The 25,941-nt window shown below is 39.9% G+C and overlaps 1 protein-coding gene across 1 annotated transcript in view; it reads right to left on the bottom strand.

Annotated features, from left to right (window-relative positions):
- LOC106086400 (uncharacterized) overlaps nucleotides 1-25,941 on the bottom strand; it is a gene marked incomplete in the record, with an annotated part of 361,383 nt that overhangs the window by 46,368 nt on the left and 289,074 nt on the right. Inside the window, 1 exon segment of the mRNA XM_059368796.1 lies at nucleotides 21,038-21,658. Within this exon segment, the coding sequence (XP_059224779.1) occupies nucleotides 21,038-21,286 (249 nt within the window).

Genomic DNA, 25,941 nt, shown 5'->3' with positions numbered 1-25,941 from the left:
TGTTCAGCGTCATAGGCGAACTTGGTAACCTCTGGGCTATGGTGGCCGTAAATTAGGACTGTAAGAATTAATACATTGAGCTGAAGTTTGGTAAAAATCCGTTTTTATTCCATACACTGTTTAAGTCTTTGAACGGGCCAAATCGGAGCATATTTGGATAATGCTGCCATATAGACCGATCTGTATCTGTATTGACTAATTCAGTACCTTAAGACCATAAAAACACCTTTTATTACCCGAGGTCGCTAAATTTGAAACAATGAGTTATTTGCAGCCTTCCATCATCCGACCTGAATATGGTCCAGATCGGGCCAAATAGACCAATCGACCGAAAATGGATCTTAAGTCCTTAAAAGTCCCATTTTAAACCCGAAATCACTGAAATTCAGAACACTGAGTTTTATTAGGCGGGTCGACATCCAAATTTAATATGGTCCAGATCGGACATATAGCTGCTATTTAGACCGATCTGTCGATTTAGGGTCTTAAGTCCATAAAATAGGAATTTATTACCCGATTTCTCTGAAAATTAAAACAGCGTGTTATATTAGATCACTTGACATTCTTACCAATAATGTTCCAAATCGGACCGATCATCCGACTTAGGGTCTTAATCCCATAAAAAACGGACATATTGCCATATTTCACTGAAACTGTAACTTGTTTAGGGCTTCTCGGCAACCCATATTTGGATAAAAGAATGGATGTAGCAGTAGAGTTATAATAAAATAGAATGATGAATATATTCGTGGTAGTGAGTTTGGCCGTGTCGAACATAATACATATTTACTTGTTTCTATGTATGCTAAATAGAGGTTTAAAAGCCCTACAGAACCAAATCAAACGGGTTTGCCGTAGTCATAAATTTGAAGACTGGTTCAATAATTCGTTTACCAAAATTCCCAAAACAAAATAACCATGGTAAATTCTAGAGCAGATTGAGAAAGAATTTTTGTACTAGAAACATAGATTCCAATATTATTCCAACAAGGTGTTATTTAAAATGTCATAACAACGAAAGCGAAACCGGCTGGTTTGATAACTTACTAGCGACTACAATATTCTTGTCATAATATAATATTCTTGTCTTAATACAAAAATTTGCATATTAATTGGCATAGCTTCTGGTAGGCAAGTTATGGCCTCTATGCACAACAATAGATGTGGACCACTTTTATTTTTAAATTAAAACCAATAGAAGTTGAATTTTAAAGATGGAATTTCTTTTCAATGGAAGATGTTGTTGTATATTGGACAAGTTTTAAGCATCTTGCCAGACGATTGTTGAGTTTAGCTTTTAAAATGTGTTGTAATTGAAAGAGGATATATGCGCAAGCAACAAAACAATTGACTTCAATTAACAATTACTCTATGCAACAGATTTGAATTTTTTTTTTGATGTATTGCAAGTGAATCTTTTGTACATCAAATCCATAGGATGGTAAATAACAATCCTATAATGTACATATGCATAATATATAACATCCTAATCAAGATCTTTATAGTTGAAACTCTTATTCAGACCGATTTACATCCGGTTATCGCGAAAGACCGATAGCAATAATAAGTGCATATGCATGTGCAAAGCATTCAAACCTATTGATTCGACTGCTAGGGTCTCCGATTTATATTTAAAGGTGAATTGGTAGCATAGGTTAGAGTGGCACAATGTGTCCCATTGTAATGCTACTACACGATATATTGAAGAATACCAACCAAATCAGTTAACTTGCAGTGAAAAAGTTGTGGAATATTTACATCTACCAATTAACACAAATCCACGTAGTATAGTAACCTCGACGAGGAGATTATCAATTTGCCAAAACCAGTAAGGTACACTTCACGAGCTTTACACTTCAATTATTTGACAAAAGCCTTAAAAAGCCGAGTTTTGTCTCGGCAAGTAATGTACTAAAAGACCTTGATCCTACCTGTATACTTGTTGGCACATATAAGATAGTGGTCGAAAACAGATAAAACCATTTTTTTAAAATGATTGTAAATCGAAGATTTGAACTATCTTTCATTACTTATAATTTGAATACTATTAGAAAGAGTATTCCAGAGACGAATAACACTAATTGATGACGCATTTCTCTTGTCGAGTTGGCAAAACTCAATACAGAAACCAGTTATGACGGTTCATTGGTGTAAATAGTCTTGTAGATCATTTGTAATGAGTGTATCTTAAGGTACGAATCGAAAAATCCGCTACCACTTTTCAACCTAACCTAATGTTACCTACTTGTTTGGCATATTCAGGTAACCGGCCTCTAAAATGTATCCAACGATATCGTTAAAGGCTATGTGCAATTTATTTCTCTAAGTTCCATCACAATTGGAGAAAACCTCGTAAGAATATAACAGTTTCGACAGGATGAATGTCTTGTCCAAAAGCATTCTTATAGACACGGGGTCGACTCATATATAAATTCCCCAAAACGCCACATACTACTGACTATCTCAAAGTTGTGGTTCCCAACTTTCTCCATTTTCTTTTTCTGCTCCGTTGTACAAGGCTTTTTGGGAGTTGACAACCATTTCGTCTTATCTCAATTTACTGCCAGATCCATTTTGACTGACTCTCTTTCGATACTTTCAATAGCTGTAGTTACTACTTCCGGTGACCGACCTATGATATCGATGTCGATGTCGTCGGCATAGGCGAGTAGCATGTGATCTCTTGTGATTAGTGTGCCATATCTATTCACATCTGCATCTCGTATAATCTTCTCCAAGAGGATATTGAAGAGATCACACGATAGGCTGTCTCCTTGTCTGAAACCTCGTTTGGTATTTAATGGTTCCGAGAGATTCTTTCCTATTCTTATTGAGGAACGCGTATCAGCAAGTGTCATCCCGCAGAGTCTTATTAATTTTGCAGGGATACCAAACTCAGACATGGCTTCAAATACCTTTGAACGTAAAGAGGTATCGAAAGCGGCTTTGTAATCAACAACGATATGGTAGGTTTTGATTTGCCCTTCTCAGGTCTTTTCCAGGATTCGGCGCACGTATACTATACTATAATATCAGTATCAAACCACTGATTCTCATTTGCAAAAACAACTCGGGTCTTTAAAGGCACACATTTGTCGAAAATCTGATTCACATTACGATGAAGAAAAACAGTCTCGTAGGGTAAGGATTTTGCTTGATATTAAGGATTTTTTATTTTTAATGGTAGATTAATAAATCCATATAATCTCAAGTGATGATCAAAATATCGTTGAAAGTTAGGAAATTGACTTTGGGACAAGGCAACAGTGTACCTCAGTTAAAGACACAAAATAGCCTTACAAATAGGAACGTCTTAAAAAATTTTCAAAAAAACGATTGGGCAGTCATCTATGAAGTAAAATTAGAATCTAATAGGGATCAAAAACAATTTCGGATAACTTTTTGTTCTTCAAATGGGATGATGGTATAAAATAGAACCAAGTATCCAAATTATTGTTGCATAGTGTTATTTTTATTGCGTATGGTGACTTTTTAAATATGAATTAGTTCCATAATTTTGCGAATAAAAAGGATGACCAACCACAAAGAAACAACCCAGACTGGCTAATGTATTTGCCAAGCATAAAAATCAATTACTCAAATCAACAGAATAGAAACATGATGCAGCTATGTCTGGTGACCCAGCAGACGGTACAGCAAAAACTCTGCACCAACGTAATATAAACGTCGGTTCTTCTGCCAGGTCTGTTTGCATCAGGGCAATATTAATGAAAAAAAAACCACGTTCACGTCCCCTGGTTTAAAAGGCGTTAAGCTGCATCACACTGCTATGGCACCAAAAAAAACAAATCCAAATTGAAAATCAATGATACCTAGAACCAAACCAGTGAAGGACAACTGCCGATGCTAAAAATTCCAATGCAACCAAGTATCTGCAACGAAATCAGAGCATAACCAATATCATCATTGTCAACATTGTCAACATTGTCGTTGGCATCACATCATTCATGGTTCTCAAACATTGTGCAAACAAAGCGTGAAACCAAGGCCACATAAGGCTGTGAAAGGTTGATGCTGAATACATTGGAGGATGTCCGCCATGATATTACAAATTATGATTCAGCTGTTGCTGATACATATTGTTGCAAGGCAAAGATACCCGTTTTCAAAATCGATGAGCAGGTTTTGCGCCATGCTAAAGTTGTCATGTTTCCAATAAATGATTTGTTATTGATAAACCCAAATAAAAAATTCCCAAATCACTATCGTTGTGCCGGAGCTACCCTTGTTAGCATTGATGGGAGTTATCGCTAAAACATTGTGTAAGGACATTTTCTTAAATGATACCCATGGTACCATGAGTTGTCGTAAATGGAAAACAAATTGGAACAGAGATATGAATAAGACTATCAATGAAAAGAGAATCCAAAATGGACTGATACAGTATGAAGTCCATTCAAGCAAAAGAGATGGAATGGTAGCCCATAGTGTATAGGATATTAATAGACAAGGTATCTTTAATAAACACAAATTAGTAATATTGATGCCTCCTCTCTTGCCTCTTACCATTGAGCTTAAAACTTGAAACGGGCAGCACTCATTGATATTTGAGAAGTTTGTCCTTGTTCCTTACTGGAATGTTCATAGGCAATTTTGCATTTCCATATCTATTTATGAACCTATGGGGTTAGTTATGAATCAATAGGGTTTCGTTATGAGTATTGGATGATACAAGTGACACAGATTGGTATATAAATATGTATAGCTCGGATATGAACCGAACTCCAGATTTGACTTTGTTCAAAATCAATAGCGTTCGTGCTTGAGCCAGAGAAGTGACACGTGCCAAATTTCTTGACAATCAGACAATAAATGCGACCTGAACCTTGATCACAAAAATACAAAGACAGATAGACGGGCATAGCTTAATCGAATCAGGAAATGATTCTAAGCCGATCGGTATACTTATCAATGGGTCTAGCTCTTCTCCATCTTAGCGTTGCAAATAAATGCCCAAAACCCTGTACCTGGTGGTGCTTCTAATTGTTTCTAAACATTTGTGCTTAAACTGACAACATTTTGTGTTGATTCACTTTTATTAAAATAAATGAAAAATTTGGTGACGCTGTGGTTGATTTTTTCTATGGGTGTATGTCCAATTCGTCTATGAAGAACAAACTCCCTAATGTATTGTCTGTTGCCCCGCCTATAACCCTCTGCAGCTACGTATACGCAGCCTTGGAGTATAGAAAAGTGACTGAAATTCGAGGAAGACCGAGATTATAATTCCCTCAGAGGATTTTACAAGTGCTTTAGATCGATTATGGTACTTGGGGCTTAACTCTAAGCACTTATTCTTCACCCGGAGTAAGCATCGTGCCCGGTTCCTTCTCGATCACCCTGTAGAGGCAATCTCTCACCAGAGCATGATGACAGAGATGACACCCAAAGGTGAGACCCAGCCGAGTTATCACTATAAACATTCAGTGTATCGACTTCGGCCTAAGCTCCCAATGCTTATATTTCGAGTAGAGTGCATTCTGACCCTTTCCCCGATGTTTCTTTTCCAGTCCAATTTCTGTGCAAGAATCATGCCCCATGTACTTAGCCTCCAGAGGCTAGTCTTACTCATAAGATTCGGTCTGAGTCTTTCGACTTCTTTTAATACCCATCACCGAAGGATGGGGGTATATTCATTTTGTCTTTCCGTTTGCAACACATCGAAATATCCATTTCCGATCCTATAAAGTACAATATTGTTAATCAGCGTAAAAATCTAAGACGATCTAGCCATGTCCGGCCGTCTGTCTGTTGAAATCACGCTATACTCTTTAAAAATAGAGATATTGAGCTGAAACTTTGCACAGATTCTTTTTTTGTCCATAAGCAGGTTAAGTTCGAAGATGGGCTATATCGGACTATATCTTGATATAGATATGATATGATAAGACTATAACGGCTTAATCAGACGACATAAATTGGTTTAACCAGACATGCAGAGATGCTATCAGATCGAAAAAGGTTGCATTCAGGAACTGGCGATTGGATAAAAAAAATGCCAATACTGAACTGCTTCGCAAACAGGCAAGATCTTCGTGTGCCAATGTGCTTAGGCGCGAAAAATTTCTTTGCGAACAGCGTCTGCGTACTAAGGTTCTTGCTTCTACAAGATGAAGTAAGAGCTTTTGGTCGTTTGTGAAAAGAGTATATGGTAGTTCTTCATCTATTACAACTCTTGTTAAGGACGATCAAACGTTCACTGACCCGGTTGATAAGGCTAACCTGTTGGCTGATATATTTGCAGGGAATTCTTCCCTGCCGGATAGCAATCAACCACTCCCCTCAATCGAAAATGTATCTTGCATCATGCCCCAAATATATTTTCGAACCCGTGGAGTTAAAAAGGTTCTTGAAAATCTAGACGTAAATAAATCCCCGGGCCCGGATGGCATATCAACACTTGTCTTACGCAAGTGTTCTTCGACGCTCGCTCGTCCATTACGCAACCCTTTCAATGCGGGAGTCTTCCCGGCGCGTTGGAAGGTTGCGAACGTTCAGCCAATACCCAAGAAAGGTGAGGCAAGCAACCCTGCGAATTATCGGCCAATTGCGATATGCTCCGGGTCTGGCACGGTGCACTACTATCAAAGCTTGTCGCATTTGGTGTCGGTAATGGCTTCTTGCGATTTATTACGAGCTTTCTCAGAAATCGCACTATTCGAGTCGTTATAGATGGATTCTCATCCAATGAGCGCAAATTGACCGCAGGTGTACCCCAGGGCTCTGTTCTTTCTCCTTCTATTTTTCTAATTTTTATCAACGATCCGTTGGGTGAGACATTGAATCCGATCTACTCATTTGCGGATGACAGTAATCTCTGTCATTAGTACTCATTCGACCATAGGCCAAATCTTCAAGAGATTGAGGACAAGAGGCATGTTATGGACGACACACTCTGCCAGGATTTGCTGGCCATTTCTGAGTGGGGTCGAATGAATCGAGTAGATTTTAATGCACGGAAGACTCAGTGCTGCTTGTTGTTACACAAATGATCCGCTGACCCATTACGAGCACCTTTGTCTATCAACGGTGTAGATGTTGTACAATGTAATGTCCGTTGGGCTAAACATATATTCGAAGTTCCGAAAGAAGCATTCAAGTGTTTAGGCTTCCTTAAACGGTGTAAGAATTACTTCACTCCGTCTGATCTTCTTAACATCTACACCACTTTCATAGGGCCGAAAATGAAGTACAACTCACATGTATGGGCTGGAGCTTCAAAATCATACCTGGAGCTACTGGAGAGCGATGGCGTTGATTAGAGACAGTGGGGTATCCAACTCTATTACATCCCTTCATCATCGTCGCAATGTGGGTTGTTTGGCGCTGTTCTATCGGTACTTTCATGGTGTGTGTTCGTCTGATATTCGTCTTCTTATTTCTGATTTAAGGATGTATGTCAGGGATACTGGACATTCTAGGAACTCACACCGATTTGTAATTAATTGGCCAGCAGCCTGCACAATGCATTATGGAGAGAATTCTTATTTCGCCCGAACCGTTCGTATGTGGAATTGACTTCCAGCTAATGTTTTTCCCACCCACTTTGACATCCAAAGATTTAAGACAAATGTCAATAAGCACTACATCCTTTTCCCCCACCAATTCCCAATTTCCTCTCGCCAACGCAATGCACTGCATTCATAGGGGACATCCCCTGCATGTTGGCTGACAGAAAAAAAATAGATCGGTCCAGATTTGGATATATTAGCTGTCATATAGACAGATATCTCGATTTAAGGTTTGGGCCCATAAAAGGTGCATTCATGATCCGATGTCGCCGAAATTGGGGACAGCGAGTTGTGTTAGGCCCTTCGATATCCTTCTTCAATTTGGACTAGATCGGACCAGATTTGGATATAGCTGTCATATATACCGATCTCTCGATTGAAGGTTTTGGGGCCACAAAAGGCGCATTTATTGTCCGATATCGCCCAAATTTGGGACAGTGAGTTGTGTTAGGCCTTTCGACATTCTTCTTCAATGTGATCCAAATCGGTCCAGATTTGGATATAGCTGCCATATAGACCGATCCGCCGATTTAGGGTCTTAGGCCCATAAAAGCCACATTTATTATCCGATTTTACTGAAATTTGAGACAATGAGTCGTGTTGGGTCCTTCGAAATCTTTCTTCAACTTGGCCCAGATCGGTCCAGATTTGAATATAGAACGATATCTCGATTTGAAGTTTTGGGCGCATAAAAGGCGCATTTATTGCCCGATCTCGCCGAAATTCGGGACAGTGAGTTGTGTTAGGCTCTTCGAAATCTTTCTTCAACTTGGCCCAAATCGGTCCAGACTTGGAATAGCTGCCACACAGACCGATATCTCGATTGACATAAAAGGCGCATTTATAATCCGATTTTACTGAAATTTGTCACACTCACTCATGTTAGGCTTTTCGACATCCCTGTCGTATATGGTTATTAGTATTTGGTCAAAATCGGAACATATTTCGATATAGCTGCTATGGAGCATAAAATTTGCATTTTTCACCAGATTATGACGAAGGGTGATTTACATATATACCCGAGGTGGTGGGTATCCAAAGTTCTGCCCGGCCGAACTGAACGCCTTTTTATTTGTTTATGTTGATACTGGCATTGGGTGAAGATGTAATAAAGTCGGCGGCAACTAAACTTTTCTCTTTCTTAAACATTTTATGTGATTTTTTATTACAAAGTGTTTCTTCATCTTCTGAGCAATGTATTTTAAATGGTCGAGGAAGTTTCTTGTCGTTAGTCATTACAATATTTAAAGATTTTAAATAGAATTATAATCCCATAATAGTAAAAGGCAAAATTAGGAATTAAAATTCAAACTTTCCACAACATGAGTAAGAGATATTAGTCTGTTGGCCCCAAAAATAACTTTGATTTATTTCGTCCTTTGTACTTCTCTATGATATGAAATCCACCATCTGCACAGAATTCCTAGAAGAGCAGCATAAGCCAAAAGACCTTTTTGTTGATATTAAATTCTCGTTAATCCCTTTTAAATAGGGACCATGTATTGCTAATTAATGAAACAGACTTTTAGGATACAATGAGCCCATTTCATTGCACTTGTGTGTGATATGGGATAGTGAATAGCTGTTTCCATTTCATCACATCTGACTTACGGACGCAAAGGGTGGAATATGATATTTTTGATTTTTGAGAAATCATTTTCTCTTTTTGGCTATTTATAGGGGTCGGCCAACGAATGTTTTCTTCTGTGGCAAGGCAAAAAGTTGAAAAGAGATGGAAAAATTAGAAAATCCTCTGAATGAATGGATATAGGGGGGGGGCAAAGATGAAAACTCAAGGAAGTGGGACATGACAGGCCAGAAACAATGATGATGACAGCAGAACAAAGACAAGGCTTGTTTATAAAACATCAATAGCCCCAGAAGAAACAGTGAGATTCAAGGCAAACAATGGCAGACATTCCACTAGGAAAAGGAAAAAGAAAACAAAAACAAAAAAAAAAAAAAGAAAACAGTATAAGAAGTAAGAAAAACAACAAAACAATAATGCTGTAAGTAATACTACACAAACACATTTCCCTAGCAAAACAACAGAATTCACTATTCATGGGTAAAAGATCTGGCAAAGAAGGAGAAGAAGCCAATATGCCATAGATCCTCCAAAATGGCCTTCTCCATGGCAATTCGCCTCGAAAAGCTGCAGTGATACATGTAAAACACGTTGGCTCTACTATAATGGTGGTGTTGTTCTTGGTTTGCTTCACAACCCATCTAGGAATGCATTGGAGACTGTTCATCAGTTGCAACAACCAAGGTGCGCATTGCATTGCCTCGTTTAGATTGTAAATTGCGGTAAAATGGCTGTAAAAATGTTTTTATTCTCGGGTTTTTTTTTTTCCATGATTGCTTTGTGTGCCCAGGGCCCAGGGCGTGATTTTCACATGAAATTTTTATCAATGATGTAAACCAACTGCAGCAGCATCTGCATTTACACCAATATGCTGTCAATGGGCCTAGAATTTTTGTTCGTCGCTGAGTTTATGGAGCATCAATGCGTGAATATGATTGATGATGCATGCCCCATTGTTGAGGTCGTTGTTGACTTTTCTGTTTGGGGCAGGATGAATGTTTGCTCTGAAACAACCAAAGCCTATTTACGCTGCCATGTAGAATAAACATACATACGTTTATTGGGGTAGTTACGAGGGCGGATTCTAAATTTTGATTTCGGCTATTCAATCATGTATGTATGTACCAAAGAAAATGTTTTATTAAAAAAATGTTCTTTATATAGACCAACAAAAAAAAAACTGGTAAAAATCGAAAATTAAAAATCCATCATAACAACCATTGGCCTAAGATTTATTTGTACAGCTGTAGTTTGAGAATGGTGGGACATTATGATTGATGGATTATAAAAACTTGAAGAGTATATTTTTAATACATCACAAACCCCTTAGCATTGGCGCAACCTTTATGCCATTTGACCAGAAGCAAATGAAAGGGTCAAATTAGATGGCGGCAATACAAAGACAACAAGGGTATTGAATTTTCATGTGAAAAAAAAACGAGCCATCAAAAAAGTTCAAACTCTTTACTAAGTTTTTCCTTATTGTCCAATATATGTACATTCAAGGTGCCTATGTTATATTTGTTTTACCGTTCAACCAGCTAGATCGCTTTAAAAAGGCCAACAATAAACGAATGTTCACATCTGCTAATTCAAAATAGTTGTCTCAGAAATGAAAACCTAAGGCGGAACTCCTATCTACCAGTGCGGGGCATACACACAGCAGATGTTCTATAAAATGTTCTTCCTGGACGTCCTCAAGCTTCTACAGAAGTCGGTACTTGCAACATTTAGCCTGTCAGTATGTTTTCGGATCAGAGAGTAACCTATCATGACGGACACAATGAGTGAGATGTCAGTTCTAGCCGGCGGCAGCAAAGCGGTAGAACTCTTCAAGCCTAGATTGAGCCGCATAGTTTGGAGTTTACACAACCTGCACTTTGTGACCATCTATCGTTCGTTGTCCTTCGGGCCTGATCCCGAGGGCTTAGCTTAGCTGTCGCCAGAAGCATATCCACAGGTTAAAGTTCCCCCGAATATGTAAGGTTGTTGCTTGTCTTGTAAGCTCGATTGCTTTACAATTCCTTGGGATATCTTTGTAGCCCGGCACCCAAAACAGGTGAATTTTGAATATGCAATCATCTCCTTGAGAGATCTGCGATCCGAAAACCTCTTCCATTCCTACCATTCGATTATACCGATATGGTGGGACCTGTTCCTATCCTCTTTCCATTCTCCTATAGCCTTGGGTCTTATAGCCATAGTGGCTGCCTTAAACTACATTTATATATGTATGGGTCGGATATTTAGAATAGTCTCTAGTGCCTTAGGGGACGTGGGCCTTATCGCCCTGCCTATGCCAAGACAATATGTTCTTTGAACCTGTTACATTGTACTTATGTTACACCCTTTTTGGCATCGCAGTCCACCAAACTAATGAGGCGTAAGTAAATATTGGTTTATGTTGTCGTAGCAGTGTGTTGTACACTGAGGCGGCAGCCCTTGCCGATGAAGGAATCCATCGGGTCAATCCGGTACGTACAACCGGCTGCCATGGGATTAGGTTTAGCTGCTGTAGAGCTTGATTCTAGAGAGTGAATTATACTCGTATTCAGGTCCCATGTCGTCTACATAGAACCCACATGTGTGAGCCTTCTCGGTGCACTCCCACTTGTGACACTTCCAGTTATCGGCACGGGATAACTATGAATACCACATAGGCTGGAACTTTGACCTCCGATCTGTGTGGTGGTCATAGGTAGTTATCACGAGAAGCTTAGCGGAAAGATACCGGGCGCATCCATAGGTAGCGGATAGTGGAATGCTTCGAATACGGAGTAACTGCAGCTACAGTCGCGGACAATCAGCGGTATCGAGTGAGGAGCCTCAGTAAGAGGCCGGTCGGTACTGGCTCCTTTACAAATACTGAGTGCCTATGAAGAGCGATATGACAAGGTTTTTTTGACGCCTTTAAATAAACAAGGGCCATAACATTTCCGCAGTGATCGGTCCTATAGACCGGAAAGAGCTTACTCATCTTTAGAATTTTGACGAGGATCGCTAAATCCACATGCAATGTGGCTATAACAACAACAACACTTTCAGTTCAGTTTGCTGTCCAAGGGCACTTTTAAGTATTGGAGCTTGCCAGCTAACGAAATCGTTTTGTTGTACGTGTTGTGTCAAATTGGACCCTTTTCGTCCTCCTTGTGAACATGCAGATTTCTGTGTTCTCTGAGTTAACATTAAGACTCCTAGGTCCAGCTCAGTCGTATGCCATCTCCAAGACACTTTCTGCATAGGTGATTCAGATTTCTGTCCGTTCAGAAGTAGCAGTGTGGTTTGAATCCCTCCTCAGTGAGTAACCGTAATAGGTCATTTATGGTGGTCACCCATAGCATTGGCGATTAAATGACCCCCTTGGGCGTGCTCTGTGCCACTTTATCCCTTATATTTATGTCATCGGACCCACAATTTATCTACTGTTTCTACGCATTGGGCTTACACAGTCTACAAGAACCAGGTCTACTCGGCGACATGTAAGCTAAGTTTTCAGGACCAGGCCCGAAGGACAAAGAATAAAAGATGGTCACAAAGAGGGGGATGTGAGCATTCCATAACTATGTGGCCTCATCTAGACTTGAAGAGGCTAGAACAGACGTCTCAGTCATTGTGTCCCTCAGGACAGGTCACTGTCTAATCGGAAAACATGCTGACAGACTGAAGATTGCCAGCAATGACTTTTGCAGAAGCTTTAAGGACATCGAAGAAGAAGAGACTATAGAACACCTACTGTGTGTGTGTCCCGCACTAGCAGTCAGAAGGAGTTCCACTTTAGGTTCTCATTTCTTGGAGAACTTGTCCGATTTAGCGGATGTGATCATTCGCAGGATATTGGGCTTTTTAAAGCGATCTGGATGGTTCAACGATAGGAACTAGAAGCCATCTTCCTTCTTCTGTTCCTGTGGTATCACAATGGACGAAAACGTCCGAGTCTGATGACAGACTGCCACTTTAACTTAACCTAACCTTCTTATAAATGTAGGTCGTTGGGGATTGTTAATGGCCTATATCGATCCAGATTTTGTTATAGCTTTCCAACAGATCTCCTGATTTGACTTTTAAACCCCCGGAAGTTGCAATTGTTATCCGATTTGGCTTAAATTTCGTACGGAGTGCTTTCTTATGACTTCCAACAACCGTCCAGTTCAAATTGGGCTATAACTTGATGTATAAGACGATCTCCCGATTAGTCATCTACGATCCCTAGAAGCTTCAATTTGTGCCTGATTTGGCAGAATTAGTGGTGGTGGGTTACCAAGATTCGACCCGAACCAGAACAATTTTTCTTGTTATTTATTACTAAAAACCAATAAAGACCGCCTTCACTAACTGAAAAACAAATAAAAGTGTGTTAAGTTCGGCCGGGCCGAATCTTTTATACCATTCATTCTTATATACCCTCCATGGATCGGATTCGTCGAGTTCTTTTTCCGGTGTCTCTTTTTAGGCTAACAAAGTAAAGGAAAGGATAAAAGAAAATAAAAGCGTGCTAAGTTCGGCCGGGCCGAATCTTATATACCCTCCACCATGGATCGCAATTGTCGAGTTCTTTTCCCGGCATCTCTTCTTAAGCAAAAAAGGATATAAGAAAGGATTTGCTCTGCTATTAGAGCGATATGAAATATGGTCCGGTTTGGACCACAATTAAATTATATGTTGGAGACCTGCGTAAAATGTCAGCCAATTCGAATAAGAATTGCGCCCTTTGGGGGCTCAAGAAGTAAAATAGAGAGATCGATTTATATGGGAGCTGTATCGGGCTATAGACCGATTCAGACCATAATAAACACGTACAAAATTGCAGGCAAATCGGAACATGACCTGTAGAGGGTCAAGAAGTCATGTATGACAGCTATATCAGGTTATGGATCGATTTGAACCACACTTGGCACAGTTGTTGGAAATCACTACAAAACACGTCGTGCAAAATTTCATTCAAATCGGATAAGAATTGCGCCTCTAGAGCCTCAAGAAGTCACGACCAAAGATCTGTTCATATGACAGCTATATTAGGTTATAGACTGATTTGAACCATACTTGGCACAGTTGTTGGATATCTGAACAAAACACGTCGTGCAAAATTCCATTCCAATTGGATAAGAATTGCGCACTCTAGAGGCTCAAAAAGTCAAGACCTAAGATCGGACATGGCTAGATCGACATAAAATGTCAACAAAATGTCATACTTGGCACAGTTATTGAAAATCATAACAAAACACCTCGTGCAAAATTTCAGCCAAATCGGATAAGAATTGCGTCCTCTAGAGGCTCAAGAAGTCAAGACCCCAGATCGGTTTATATGACAGCTATATCAAGTTATGCACAGATTTCTCTCATACTTGGCACAGTTGTTGAAAATCATAATAAAACATCTCATACAAAATTTCAGCCAAATCGGATAAGAATTGCGTCATCTAGTGGCTCAAGAAGTCAAGACCCCAGATCGGTTTATATGACAGCTATATCAGGTTATGAACCGATTTGAACCAAACTTAACACAGTTGTTGGGAATCAAAACAAAACACATCATTCAGCCAAATCGGATAAGAATTGCGCCCTTTAGAGGCTCAAGAAGTTAAGACCCCAGATAGGTTGATATGGCAGTTATATCAAAACATGGACCGATATGGCCCATTTACAATCCGAACCGACCTACACACCTATAAGAAATATTTGTGCAAAATTTCATGCAACTGGCTTTATTCCTTCGAAAGTTGGCGTGCTTTCGACAGACAGACGGACGGATGGACATGGCTGGATCGACATAAAATGTCATAACGATCAGGGATATATATCCTTAATGGGGTCTGAGACGAATATTTCGAGGAGTTACAAAGAGAAAGATGAAATTAATATACCCCCATGGTATGGTGAAGGGTATGACAATGAAGTATTGAGTATATATATTTTAGAATGGGAGGCAAAACTATATTTTAAATCGTTACATTGCACTGTGCATCAAAGAGTTATGCTCGTAAATGCTTTCTGAAATACATGGATAACATGTAGCTTAATTGAGGTAGACATGACAACAACTCTTTAAAACATTAGCAGCCATTTGAACTGACTATGTTTGGCCTCTTCATATTTATACTTTAACTCGTATGTGGCGGGACTTCCGTTGAACAGCTGAGATGTGGAAATAGGAGTTAAAAGTTAGGTCAAAGCTACTACTCCACATGTGACCAGACTTGACGAAGAAGCTGCCTACATTTGTAACTTGTAATCAACAGCATCATAAAAACAAACCCATAAAAGAAGGAAGATGCGCTATCACATGCATCCCAACTCACAATTATGCGATGATGAAGAAGATCATAATAATGGGGTAGGCTGTTAAAAAATGATGGTTCCCTCTCCCATCATCATCATCATCATAGACGTCGTCATCAACAGCTTTGCCAGCAGCAGAAGCATTATGGAGCACATGGGGAGTGCTACAACGTGAATGCAACAATTCTCAAAGATTCAAAGAACAAAAGTTCCGCATATTTCACATTAAAAACATTTCAAAAGTGTTTTATGCTGCAAATGACTGACTGACTGACTCTCTGACTGGCTAAACATCTACGTTGTTTGGCTCGTTGACTTTCATTGCTTTTGATGCAGTCAGTCAACTAGTCAAGCAGTCAGCTGGGAAGCAAAAACAGGCAAATGCAGCCATTGCTCTGCTGCATGTCGGTAATAAAACTGAAAACATGCTGGGCCTTTAACAAAAAAAGATAAGATTCTCATTTCTTGTTTTCCTTTTGGACCACAAAGACTGGCTGGGTCGATAGGCTTACAAAGAAATGCTTCATTCATGCGCAAGAAAGTAACAACGGAGTTTGCACAAAAGCATTATTAAACAGAATGCATTCCAAACTGAACTCACTCTCTTTCCCTCGAAGGTAAAGTCACACATTGGAGTCAACAAATCCCATAACCATCGTCGTTCGTTATATGCCCAAGGAGGCTGCTGCAGTTTTCATTCATGATATGTCAGGTAATTCACCATTAAATGGGTGATAAATGGACCCCGAGGTTGTTCAACAAACAATTAAATGAATGTGGCTGAACCAGCAAATAAACAGGCAAGCGATGCACCAAACGGCAGGAAGTTTACGAAAGCCACTTTGAGGAAATTCTTTTGATATTTGGAGAACATATAAAGAAATAACCGGAGTTTGAATTTGAAAAGAACATTGTAGTTGAGAGCAAATAACCAAGAGTTTTATTATTTCATATGAAAAGGTAACAAATTTCAAAACTTCAAAGTGTGGAAACTCCCTCCAACTATGGGGTTGCCCAAAAAGTAATTGCGGATTTTTCATATAGTCGGCGTTGACAAATTTTTTCACAGCTTGTGACTCTGTAATTGCATTCTTTCTTCTGTCAGTTATCAGCTGTTACTTTTAGCTTGCTTTAGAAAAAAAGTGTAAAAAAGTATATTTGATTAAAGTTCATTCTAAGTTTTATTAAAAATGCATTTACTTTCTTTTAAAAAATCCGCAATTACTTTTTGGGCAACCCAATATTTTAGGAGCTCTTTCAATTGCTAAGAAAATAAATATCACCCAAATAAAGGACGATTGCATAGACAAAACGATGTGATTAGGCTGGACAAACTCGGTATACCACACATGCGTCTAACCTTAAACAGGTAAGGTTATGGAGGCCATTAGAAATCAAATTCACTAAAAAAAGGTTTTGTGATACTACAGCATGTTAACTGACGCAGATAACATGCTGAGGATATGGAAAGAACATTTTACCCAACTGCTAGTGTCCGACGTTGGCGGCGAAGAGGATACCGCAGAACCAATCCCTGATGATGGTATAGAATGTTTACCTCCTAGTCAGAATGCAGTCCAAGTAGCAGTGACTCGACTAAAGAACCACAAGGCAGCAGGAGCCGACGGGTTACACGCTGAACTATTTAAGACAGAAGGCGACATGCTGATGTGTCTGTATGTGTCAGCTTATCTGCGCAATCCGGATGATTGGAACCTCAGCATACTATGTCCCGTACACAAGAAAGGAGACAAGACGGAATGTGCCAACTACAGAGGAATAAGTCTCCTCCCTATCGCATACAAGATGCTCTCGAGCGTACTGTGTGAAAGATTAAAACCTAAAGTCAATAAGATAATTGGGCCCTATCAATGCGGCTTTAGACCTGGTAAATCAACCCTAGACCAGTTATTCACACTGCATCAAATCCTGGAAAAGTCCCGAGAAGGATAAATCAACACCTACCACTTCTTTGTCGACTACAAAGCCGCCTTCGATACTCCTTTACGTTCAAAGGTATTTCAAGCCATGTCTGAGTTTGGTATCCCTGCAAACCTAATAAGACTCTTGCAGGATGACACTTGCTGATACGCGCTCCTCAGTAAGAATAGAAAATAATCTCTCCGAACCATTCATCATACCAAACGAGATATCAGACAAGGAGACAACCTATCGTGCGATCCCTTTAATATCCTGCTGAAGAAGATCATCAGTTTTGAAATGCCGATGTGAATAGATATGGCACACCAATCACAAGAGAACACATGCTACTCGCCTATGCCGACTACATCGATATCATAGGTCGGTAACCGGAAGTAGTAACTGCAGCCTTTGAAAGAATAGAAAGCGAGTCAGTGAAAATTGGTCTGGCAGTAAATGGAAATAAGACGAAATTGATGGTTTCAACTGACTAAAAGCCCTGCACCGGGCAGATAAAGATAATGGAGAAAGTTGGGAACCACAACTCTGAGACAGTCAGTAACCTTATCTACCTCGGCACCGCTGTAACCGAAACGAAAGACACCAGTTTTGAGATTAAGCGAAGAATAATAAAGAATAATAATAATACTGGCAAACAGATGCTACTTTGGACTAAGTAAGCAGTTTAGAAACAAAGCCACCTCTCGACAGACACAGATTACACTATACAAGACACTGATATTATCCGTGCTTATATATGGTTCTGAAGCATGGGTACTTGTGAAAGCAGATGAGGCAGTGCCTGGAGTATTTGAGAGAAAGATTATTCGTAAAATATATGGACCAGTTTGCGTTAATGGAGAATATAGGCGAAGTGTGAATCACGAGCTTTATGAGCTGTATGACCACGATAGCATAGTTACACGCATCAAAATACAACGTCTGCGTTGGCTAGGTCATGTTGTTGGAATGGATGAAGAAGCTCCAGCAAAGAAGTCTTTTGAAGGCAAACACGGTGGTACACGCAAACCGGAAAGACCAAAAGCCCGATGGAAAGATCAAGTTGTGGGAACAACTTGTGGGTGTTGAAACCAAACCCATGAATTGATACCCAGACAATACCATATGGTATTTATAATGCTTTACATCGTCTATACCATACGGCATTGCATTGATATTACTTAAGTATCACGAACCTTGGTATACATTTTTCGTTCGGTATACTCTCGCCTGTAAAATTTTGTTCCTGATCTACCTGGTTCCCTACTTTGTATCGTTGGTTTCATTATACCCTCCACCATAGTATGGGGTATACCAATTTCGTCATTCCGTTTGTAACTCCTTGAAATACTCGTCTAAGACCGCATAAAGTATATACGTCCTTGATCGCCATGACATTTTCAGTCGATCTAGCCATATTCATCCGTCCATCCATCTGTCGAAAGCATGCTAACTTTCGAAGGAGTAAAGCTAGGCGCTTGAAATTTAGCACAAATACTTCTTATTGGTGTAGGTCGGTTTGGGTTGGTCGGTCTATGTTTTGATACAGCTGCCATATAAACCGATACTGGGTCTTGACTTCTTGAGCCACTGCAAACTGCTTGCCCATGAACATTCCATTAAGGAACTGAGGCAAACTTCTTACAAATCAGTGAGTCCTGTCCGATTCAATTTTAATGTCAATGATAAGGGATCTCCTCTTTATAGCCGAGTACAAAGGGCGTGCCGCAGAGCGACACCTCTTTGGGGAGAAGTTTTTACATGGCAAAGTACCTCACAAATGTCGCCAGCATTAGGAGGGGATAATTACCGCCGAAAAATTTTCTGATGTTCCTGCCAGGATTCGAACCGAGGCGTTCAGCGTCATAGGCGGACATGCTAACCTCTGCGCTACGGAGGCCTCCTTGAGCCACTACAGGGCTCAATTTCTTTCCGATGTGGCTGAAATTTTGCACGAGGTGTTTCGTTATGATTTTCAACAGATGTTCTAAGTATGGTTCAAATCGGTCCATAACCTTATATAGCTGTCATATGAACCGATCTGGGATGTTGAATTTTTGAGCCTCCAGAGGGCGCAATTCTTATCCGAATTGGCATGAGGTGTTTTGTTATGATTTCCAAAAACTCTTCTAAGTATGGTTGAAATAGGTTCATAACCCCATACAGCTGTCATATAAACCTATCTGGGGTCTCGACTTCTTGAGCCTCTAGAGCGCGCATCTCTTATCCGATTTGGACAACATTTTGCATCACGTGTTTCGTTATTACTTCCAACAACTGTGCTAAGAATGGTTGCAATTGGTTCATAACCTGATATAGCTGTCATATAAGCCTATCTGGGATTTCGACTTCTTGAGCCTCTAGAGGGCGCAATTCTTATCCGATTTGGTTGAAATTCTGCATGAGGTGTTTTGTTGTGATTTCCACAACTGTTTCAAATGTGGTTTAAATCGGTCTATAACCTGATATAGCTGTCATATAAACCTATCCGCGGTCTTGACTTCATGAGCCTTTAAATGGCGCAATTCTGATTCAATTTGGCTGAAATTCTGCATGAGGTGTTTTGTTGTGATTTTTAATAACTGTTCTAAGTATGGTTTAAATCGGCCCATAACCTGATATAGCTCCCATATAAACCGATCTGGGATTTCAACTTCTTGAACCTCCAGAGGGCGCAATTATTATCCGATTTGGCTGAAATTCTGCATGAAATGTTTTGTTGGGATTTCCAATAACTATTCCAAATATGGTTTAAATCGGTCTATAATCTGATATAGCTGCCATATAATCCTATCTGGGGTCTTGACTTCTTCAGCCTCTAGATGGCGCGATTCTTATCCGATTTGGCTGAAATTATGCATGAGGTATTTTGTTATGATTTCCAAAAACTGTTTTTAGTATGGTTGAAATCGATTTATAACCTGATACAGCTCTCTTATAAACCTGTCTGGGATCTTGACTTCTTGAGCCTCTAGAGGGCGCAATTTTTTGTCCAATTTAGACAAAATTTTGCATCATGAGTTTCGTTATGACTTCGTTGCGAATCGGACCATAACTTGATATAACTCCAATAGCATAGCCTTTCTTTTCTTTTATCCTTTGTTTGCCTAAAAAGAGATACCGGGAAAAGTACTTGACAAATATGATCCATGGTGGAGGGCATGTTAGATTCGGCCCGGCCAAACTTAGTCACTTTTAGTTATTATTTTTCTTTCGTTTCTGCCTTCTTACACCGCGCTATGGCGTTTATCCATTTATACATATTTCTCCGTCTTCTTTCTGTGGTCCAACTTCTTCTAGGGCGAACACAAAAGACCGAAAGTCTCCTTGCGAAGCGGCTATTAATCGAGGTTGCTAGTCGCATGTCCTCCAACCTACAAAACTACCGAAAACAATTTTTGCTACTTTTTCCCTAAAAATCAAATTTTGGCCACATCTTTTGTTGCAGCCTTTGTACGATTTCCTTGCTGCCAAGAGTAATTGCAATTCGAAACTCTTTGAATTACCATAAGTTTTTGCTCCTTAATTAAGCAGCATTTTCACACAAAATTAATTAAGAAAATGTTTGTTTCTCTTTCACCACCATCATTCGTCTGTCGGCTGGTTTGTTATTTGTCTTTCTGTCTGTCTGTCTGTCCGTCTGCCTCTTTGCGAAATGATAAAAGCAAAAGAATTTCTTGCTTATCTCAGTTCGTGTTTCAGTTCGTTCTTTGCAACTTACCTGTGAATCATTAAAATTAAAATCTCTTTCAGCATACGACACGACAACAGGATTCAGCACCAATAGTAGTTGCAAACTCAAAAGCACTAAAAGATATGTGGTGGTTGCCAATGAAGATGAACAGCTCCAGCGCCGCGTCCTTGACGCTGACATGGTTTGTGATGCTGTCTCTGATGGTGTCGTTGGCGCCATCATTCTCGTCCTCGTTCTAAATGGCTCTATACTCAAATCTAATTTGGGTAACATCATGAAGACGTCGTTTGGCTTTCGTGTGCAAATTGTAAAAAAAAACTAAATTTTTATCTTCTACAATATTTTTGTGTGGGTGGGGGGGAGAAACGTGGGAGTTGCTTGATTTTGGTTCCAATGTCAATTATCTTGTAATTGTGCAATAAGTTAGTCAACTCGAAAACTAAAAATCTAATTAAACTGAATAAAATAATCCCATTCGAGTTGGTTTTTATTTTTTGTTGTTGTCTTAGTACTATTCAAATTCGTCGTATTTGTGCTGTAATTGCAGCTTGATGGTTGATTTCTTTTTGTCAGTTTGTCAAAAATTGCTGCTGTTGGTTGCACTTCGTGGAAAATGCTTATAATTATGAATTCCAAAAGTTACTTCATCTGCAAAAGAGAAAGAGAGAAAAACAAAAAAAAATCGTAAATCACATGAAGCACCCAAAAAACATGTTACAAAACAAGTTAATTCAACAGCTTGTAAGCTGAAATAAGCTGAAGATATGACTGGCATAGCAACAGCAGTGTTGCCATATATGCTGATGGATGAGGTTCACCTGAGAACATAAGAGGCAGTATTCCATCGCAATGCTTAAAGCAGCATTTTTTCAGATCTGTGTCTACTTTCACTGCTAGGTTAAAATCGTCTCCAGTTATCGATTTTAACCTAGCAGTGAAAGTAGACACAGATCTGAAAAAATGCTGCTTTAAGTATTGCGATGGAATACTGCCTCTTATGTTCTCAGGTGAACCTCCTCTATCCTTTCTGTATGAAGACACAACTATTTATATTGGGTCTAAGTAATATCTACTGGGTTGTTATACCAGCACTCATTCAAATCGTTATTTTGTGGACAAACAACCCAGGGCTCCCACTGAGACTCTCCACTCGATTCTGCTGATTGTTCGCTACTGCAGTTGCAGCTACTCCTTATTGAGCATTCCACTGTCCGTAACCTGTGAACCCGCCAGATGGCTCCCAGATAAGCTTCTCGTGATAATGATGAACACCACATAGATCAGAGCTCAAAATTCCAACCTGTGTAGAGCTCATAGTTAACCCTTGACGGGCTAAAGGGTACTATTTCTTAGTGAATTTGTTTATAATACCCATAAGAAGAATATACAGACCCATAACTATAGCGATCAGAGCATAGATCTGAGCTCAAAGTTCCAACCAGTGTGGTGCTCATAGATAACCCGTGACGGGCTACAGGGTACTATTTCTTAGTGAATTTGTTGTAATACCCATAAGAAGAAGATACAAACCCTTTGAAAACTATCACCGTTGATTTGGTGATTCGATTTAGCTATGTCCGTCCTTCTGTTCCTGATAATTTGAATATAAGGTTTAGTTTAGCTGTGAGTGGCAGTATGCAATCAGACTCACTTGGATGTTTTTGTCCATTCTGATACTACAGGATTAGGAGAAAGAAGATGCCTTCTAGTTACTACTTTTAAACCCTCCAGATGGATGGTTAAAAAGTATTCATATCCCCTAATATAGACAAATCCTCAAAGAAATGAGAAACTAAAGTGTAACCCATTTCGAGCCATATGCTCGAAGTAGGGCCTGATTCCGAGAATAGTCCACTCACTGCAATCAAGCTCTACAGCAGCTAGACCAATATTTTCCTTAGCCTCAGTAGTTTTGGTAGATTGCGATGCTGAGAACATGTTGTCTTGGCATAGGCGGGGCGATGAGGACCACGCCCACCATTTTTATTTGCGCGTCAGTTTGGGAAAATGTTTTATGCTGGTGACGAGTACGTCTGTCGCCTTATGCCGGACTCCGTTATCAACGATACCGAATAAAACCCAACATGTGTCATCTCTAGGGATTAATTCCACCTCGAAAGCGCTTTTGCATTACTTCGAGCTGGACCCCATATCTGGTGATTACCCACATCAACGTCATTGTGTCTGCGTCTAGGGCTCCTTATTTATACTCTACGCTGCTGCGTCCACGTCTAACTTCTTCCTGCGCAGTACTTGTTCGGCATATCTTATCTACGCCTCCCACTTCCTCTTGTTTTCCAGCATCTTCTGGACTATTGTCTCAGGCGAAGCGTCACCAATCGCTGTCTCGAATTCTCTGCGTTTTTCAACCCAGCGCTCGCAGAGGAAGAATGTGTGTTTGCAACCTTTAGCTGCAGCTTATAGCTCCTTATAAATGCACCTGCTTGAGGGTCCTTTTCTATGCAGGGTTTTGCGGTGTGACGTAATTGTTGACGTCCCCGTGCTTCCTATCTCCCCACATCGGTACTTTGGGTATTATTTGTCGCGCACACATGTGCCGATTCTCATTCGTCCAACTTTGTTGCCATCTCTCGATAGTCACCTCTTGTATCACCCCTATATGATCCGTTTGAATCTCACCATATCCTCTCAGAGTGTTGCACTTCGCGGTGTAGAGCCTGACTCGTTCGGCCTATTCCGGCTATTACAAGGACTACGATCGCTGCCACTGTCCGGTAGGATGATATGACCCCAAAAATGGCTGAAATTTGGAACTTGTGTTCTAGCATCCAAAGTCTGTGGCAAGTATTATCCTATTCGGTCTATTAATTGATATAGCCCCCATGTAAACCGATCCCCCAATGTGAGCTCCTAGAAAACTCAATTTTATCCTGACTTCTGCACTGACCTACAACATTCGTGTCAAGTATGACCCCAGTCTATACAAACTGATATAGCCACCATGTAAACCGCTCCCAGTGATTTGACTTCTTAAGCTCCTAGAAGCCTCAATTTTCATCCCATTTTGATGAAATCCATTTCCGACCCTATAAAGTATATATATTCTTGATGAGTGTAAAAATCTAAAACGATCTAGACATGTCCGTCCGTCTGTCTGTTGAAATCACGCTACAGTCTTCAAAAATTGAGATATTGAACCAAAACTTTGCACAGATTCCTTTTTTGTTCATAAGCAGGTTAAGTTCGAAGATGGGCTATATTGGACTTTATCTTGATATAGCCTCCATATAGACCGATCCGCCGATTTAGGGTCTTAGGCCCATAAAAGCCACATTTATTATCCGATTTTGCTGACATTTGGGACAGTGAGTTGCATTAGGCCTTCCGTCATCTTTGGTCAATTTGGCCCTGATCGGTCCAGATTTGGATATAGCTGCCATATAGTCGATCCTCCGATTTAGGGTCTTAGGCCCATAAAAGGCGCATTTATTGTCCGATTTTGCTGAAATTTGGGAAAGAGAGTTGCGTTAGGCCCTTCAAAATCCTTCGTCAATTTGGCTGAGATCGAGCCAGATTTGGATATAGCTGCCATATAGACCGATCCTCCGATTTAGGGTCTTAGGCCCATAAAAGCCACATTTATTATCCGATTTTGCTGAAATTTAGGACAGTGAGTTGTGTTAGGCCCCTCGATATCCTTCGTCAATTTGGCTCAGATCGAGCCAGATTTGGATATAGCTGCCATATAGACCGATCCTCCGATTTAGGGTCTTAGCCCCATAAAAGCCACATTTATTATCCGATTTTGCTGAAACTTAGGACAGTGAGTTGTGTTAGGCCCTTCAACATCCTTCGTCAATTTTGCCCAGATCGGTCTAGATTTGGATAAAGCTGTCATATAGATGATCCTCCGATTTTAGGGTCTTAGGCCTATAAAAAGCGCATTTATTGTCCGATGTCGCCGCAATTTGGGACAGTGAGTTGGGTTAGACCCTTCGATAGCCTTCTTCAATTTCACTCAGATCCGTCCAGATTTGGAAATAGCTGCCATATAGACCCATATCTCGATTAAAGTCTTGGCCCCAAAAAAGACGCAATTTATAGTCCGATTTAACTGAAATTTTACACATTGACTTATTTTAGGTTTTTCGACATCCATCTTGTATATGGTTCAGATCGGTTTATTAGTATTTGGTAAAAATAGGAATATATTTCGATATGGAGCATAAGGTATGCATTTTTCACCGGATATTGACCGGGTATTTAAAGTTCGGCCCGGCCGAACTTAACGCCTTTTTATTGGTTTTATTTACATTTTGTAAATCTTTCAGTTAATTCTCATAATTGGTGGAAAAATATGAAATAATTATTATATTATTTGAGTTTGGAAACCCTGCATAGAAGTCTTACAACAAAAAAATGGAAAAAGCACTCCGGCCTCCGAAATTATGAATTCAATTTAACTTTATAATAAAAAATAAAATGACAGATTTCGTAAAATCCAAACAGCAGTAGGCCTACTGCTGACCGGCATTTACTGGTATTAAGTTTTGTTTTTCTTTGTTGACAAAATTCAAAACTTTGTCCAACATTTTTAAGCCTTACACTCAATCAACATAACTTACAGGAGGGCGATGGGGTGGGGAGGGGGGGGGGGGGGGGGGGAACTTAAAAAGACGTTATGGAAATATGTCATTTAATTAGATTTTAAACGAAAGATAATACCATTACTCGGTGCGTGTGCGTGTGAGTGCGAGTGTGTGTGTGTGTGTGTGTGAGTTACGTGCATAGACTAACTCTCTTACAGTAGTGGGCACATTCTTCTTTCTTTTGCCCCAATTAGCTGGAGATTGCTTGGGCTTTGCTACTGCAGCATAGTGGGGCTTAGGTGTAGCTGCTATCTTAGCCCACAGAGTTACTAGCTGGCTATGTTGCTTATCTGAGGAAAAGTTACCGGGTCTCTCTTTCCA

Source organism: Stomoxys calcitrans, chromosome 5, assembly GCF_963082655.1.
Source record: "Stomoxys calcitrans chromosome 5, idStoCalc2.1, whole genome shotgun sequence".
In the NCBI taxonomy this organism is placed as follows: Eukaryota; Metazoa; Arthropoda; class Insecta; order Diptera; family Muscidae; genus Stomoxys; species Stomoxys calcitrans.
This window is presented reverse-complemented; position numbering and strand designations above follow the sequence as displayed.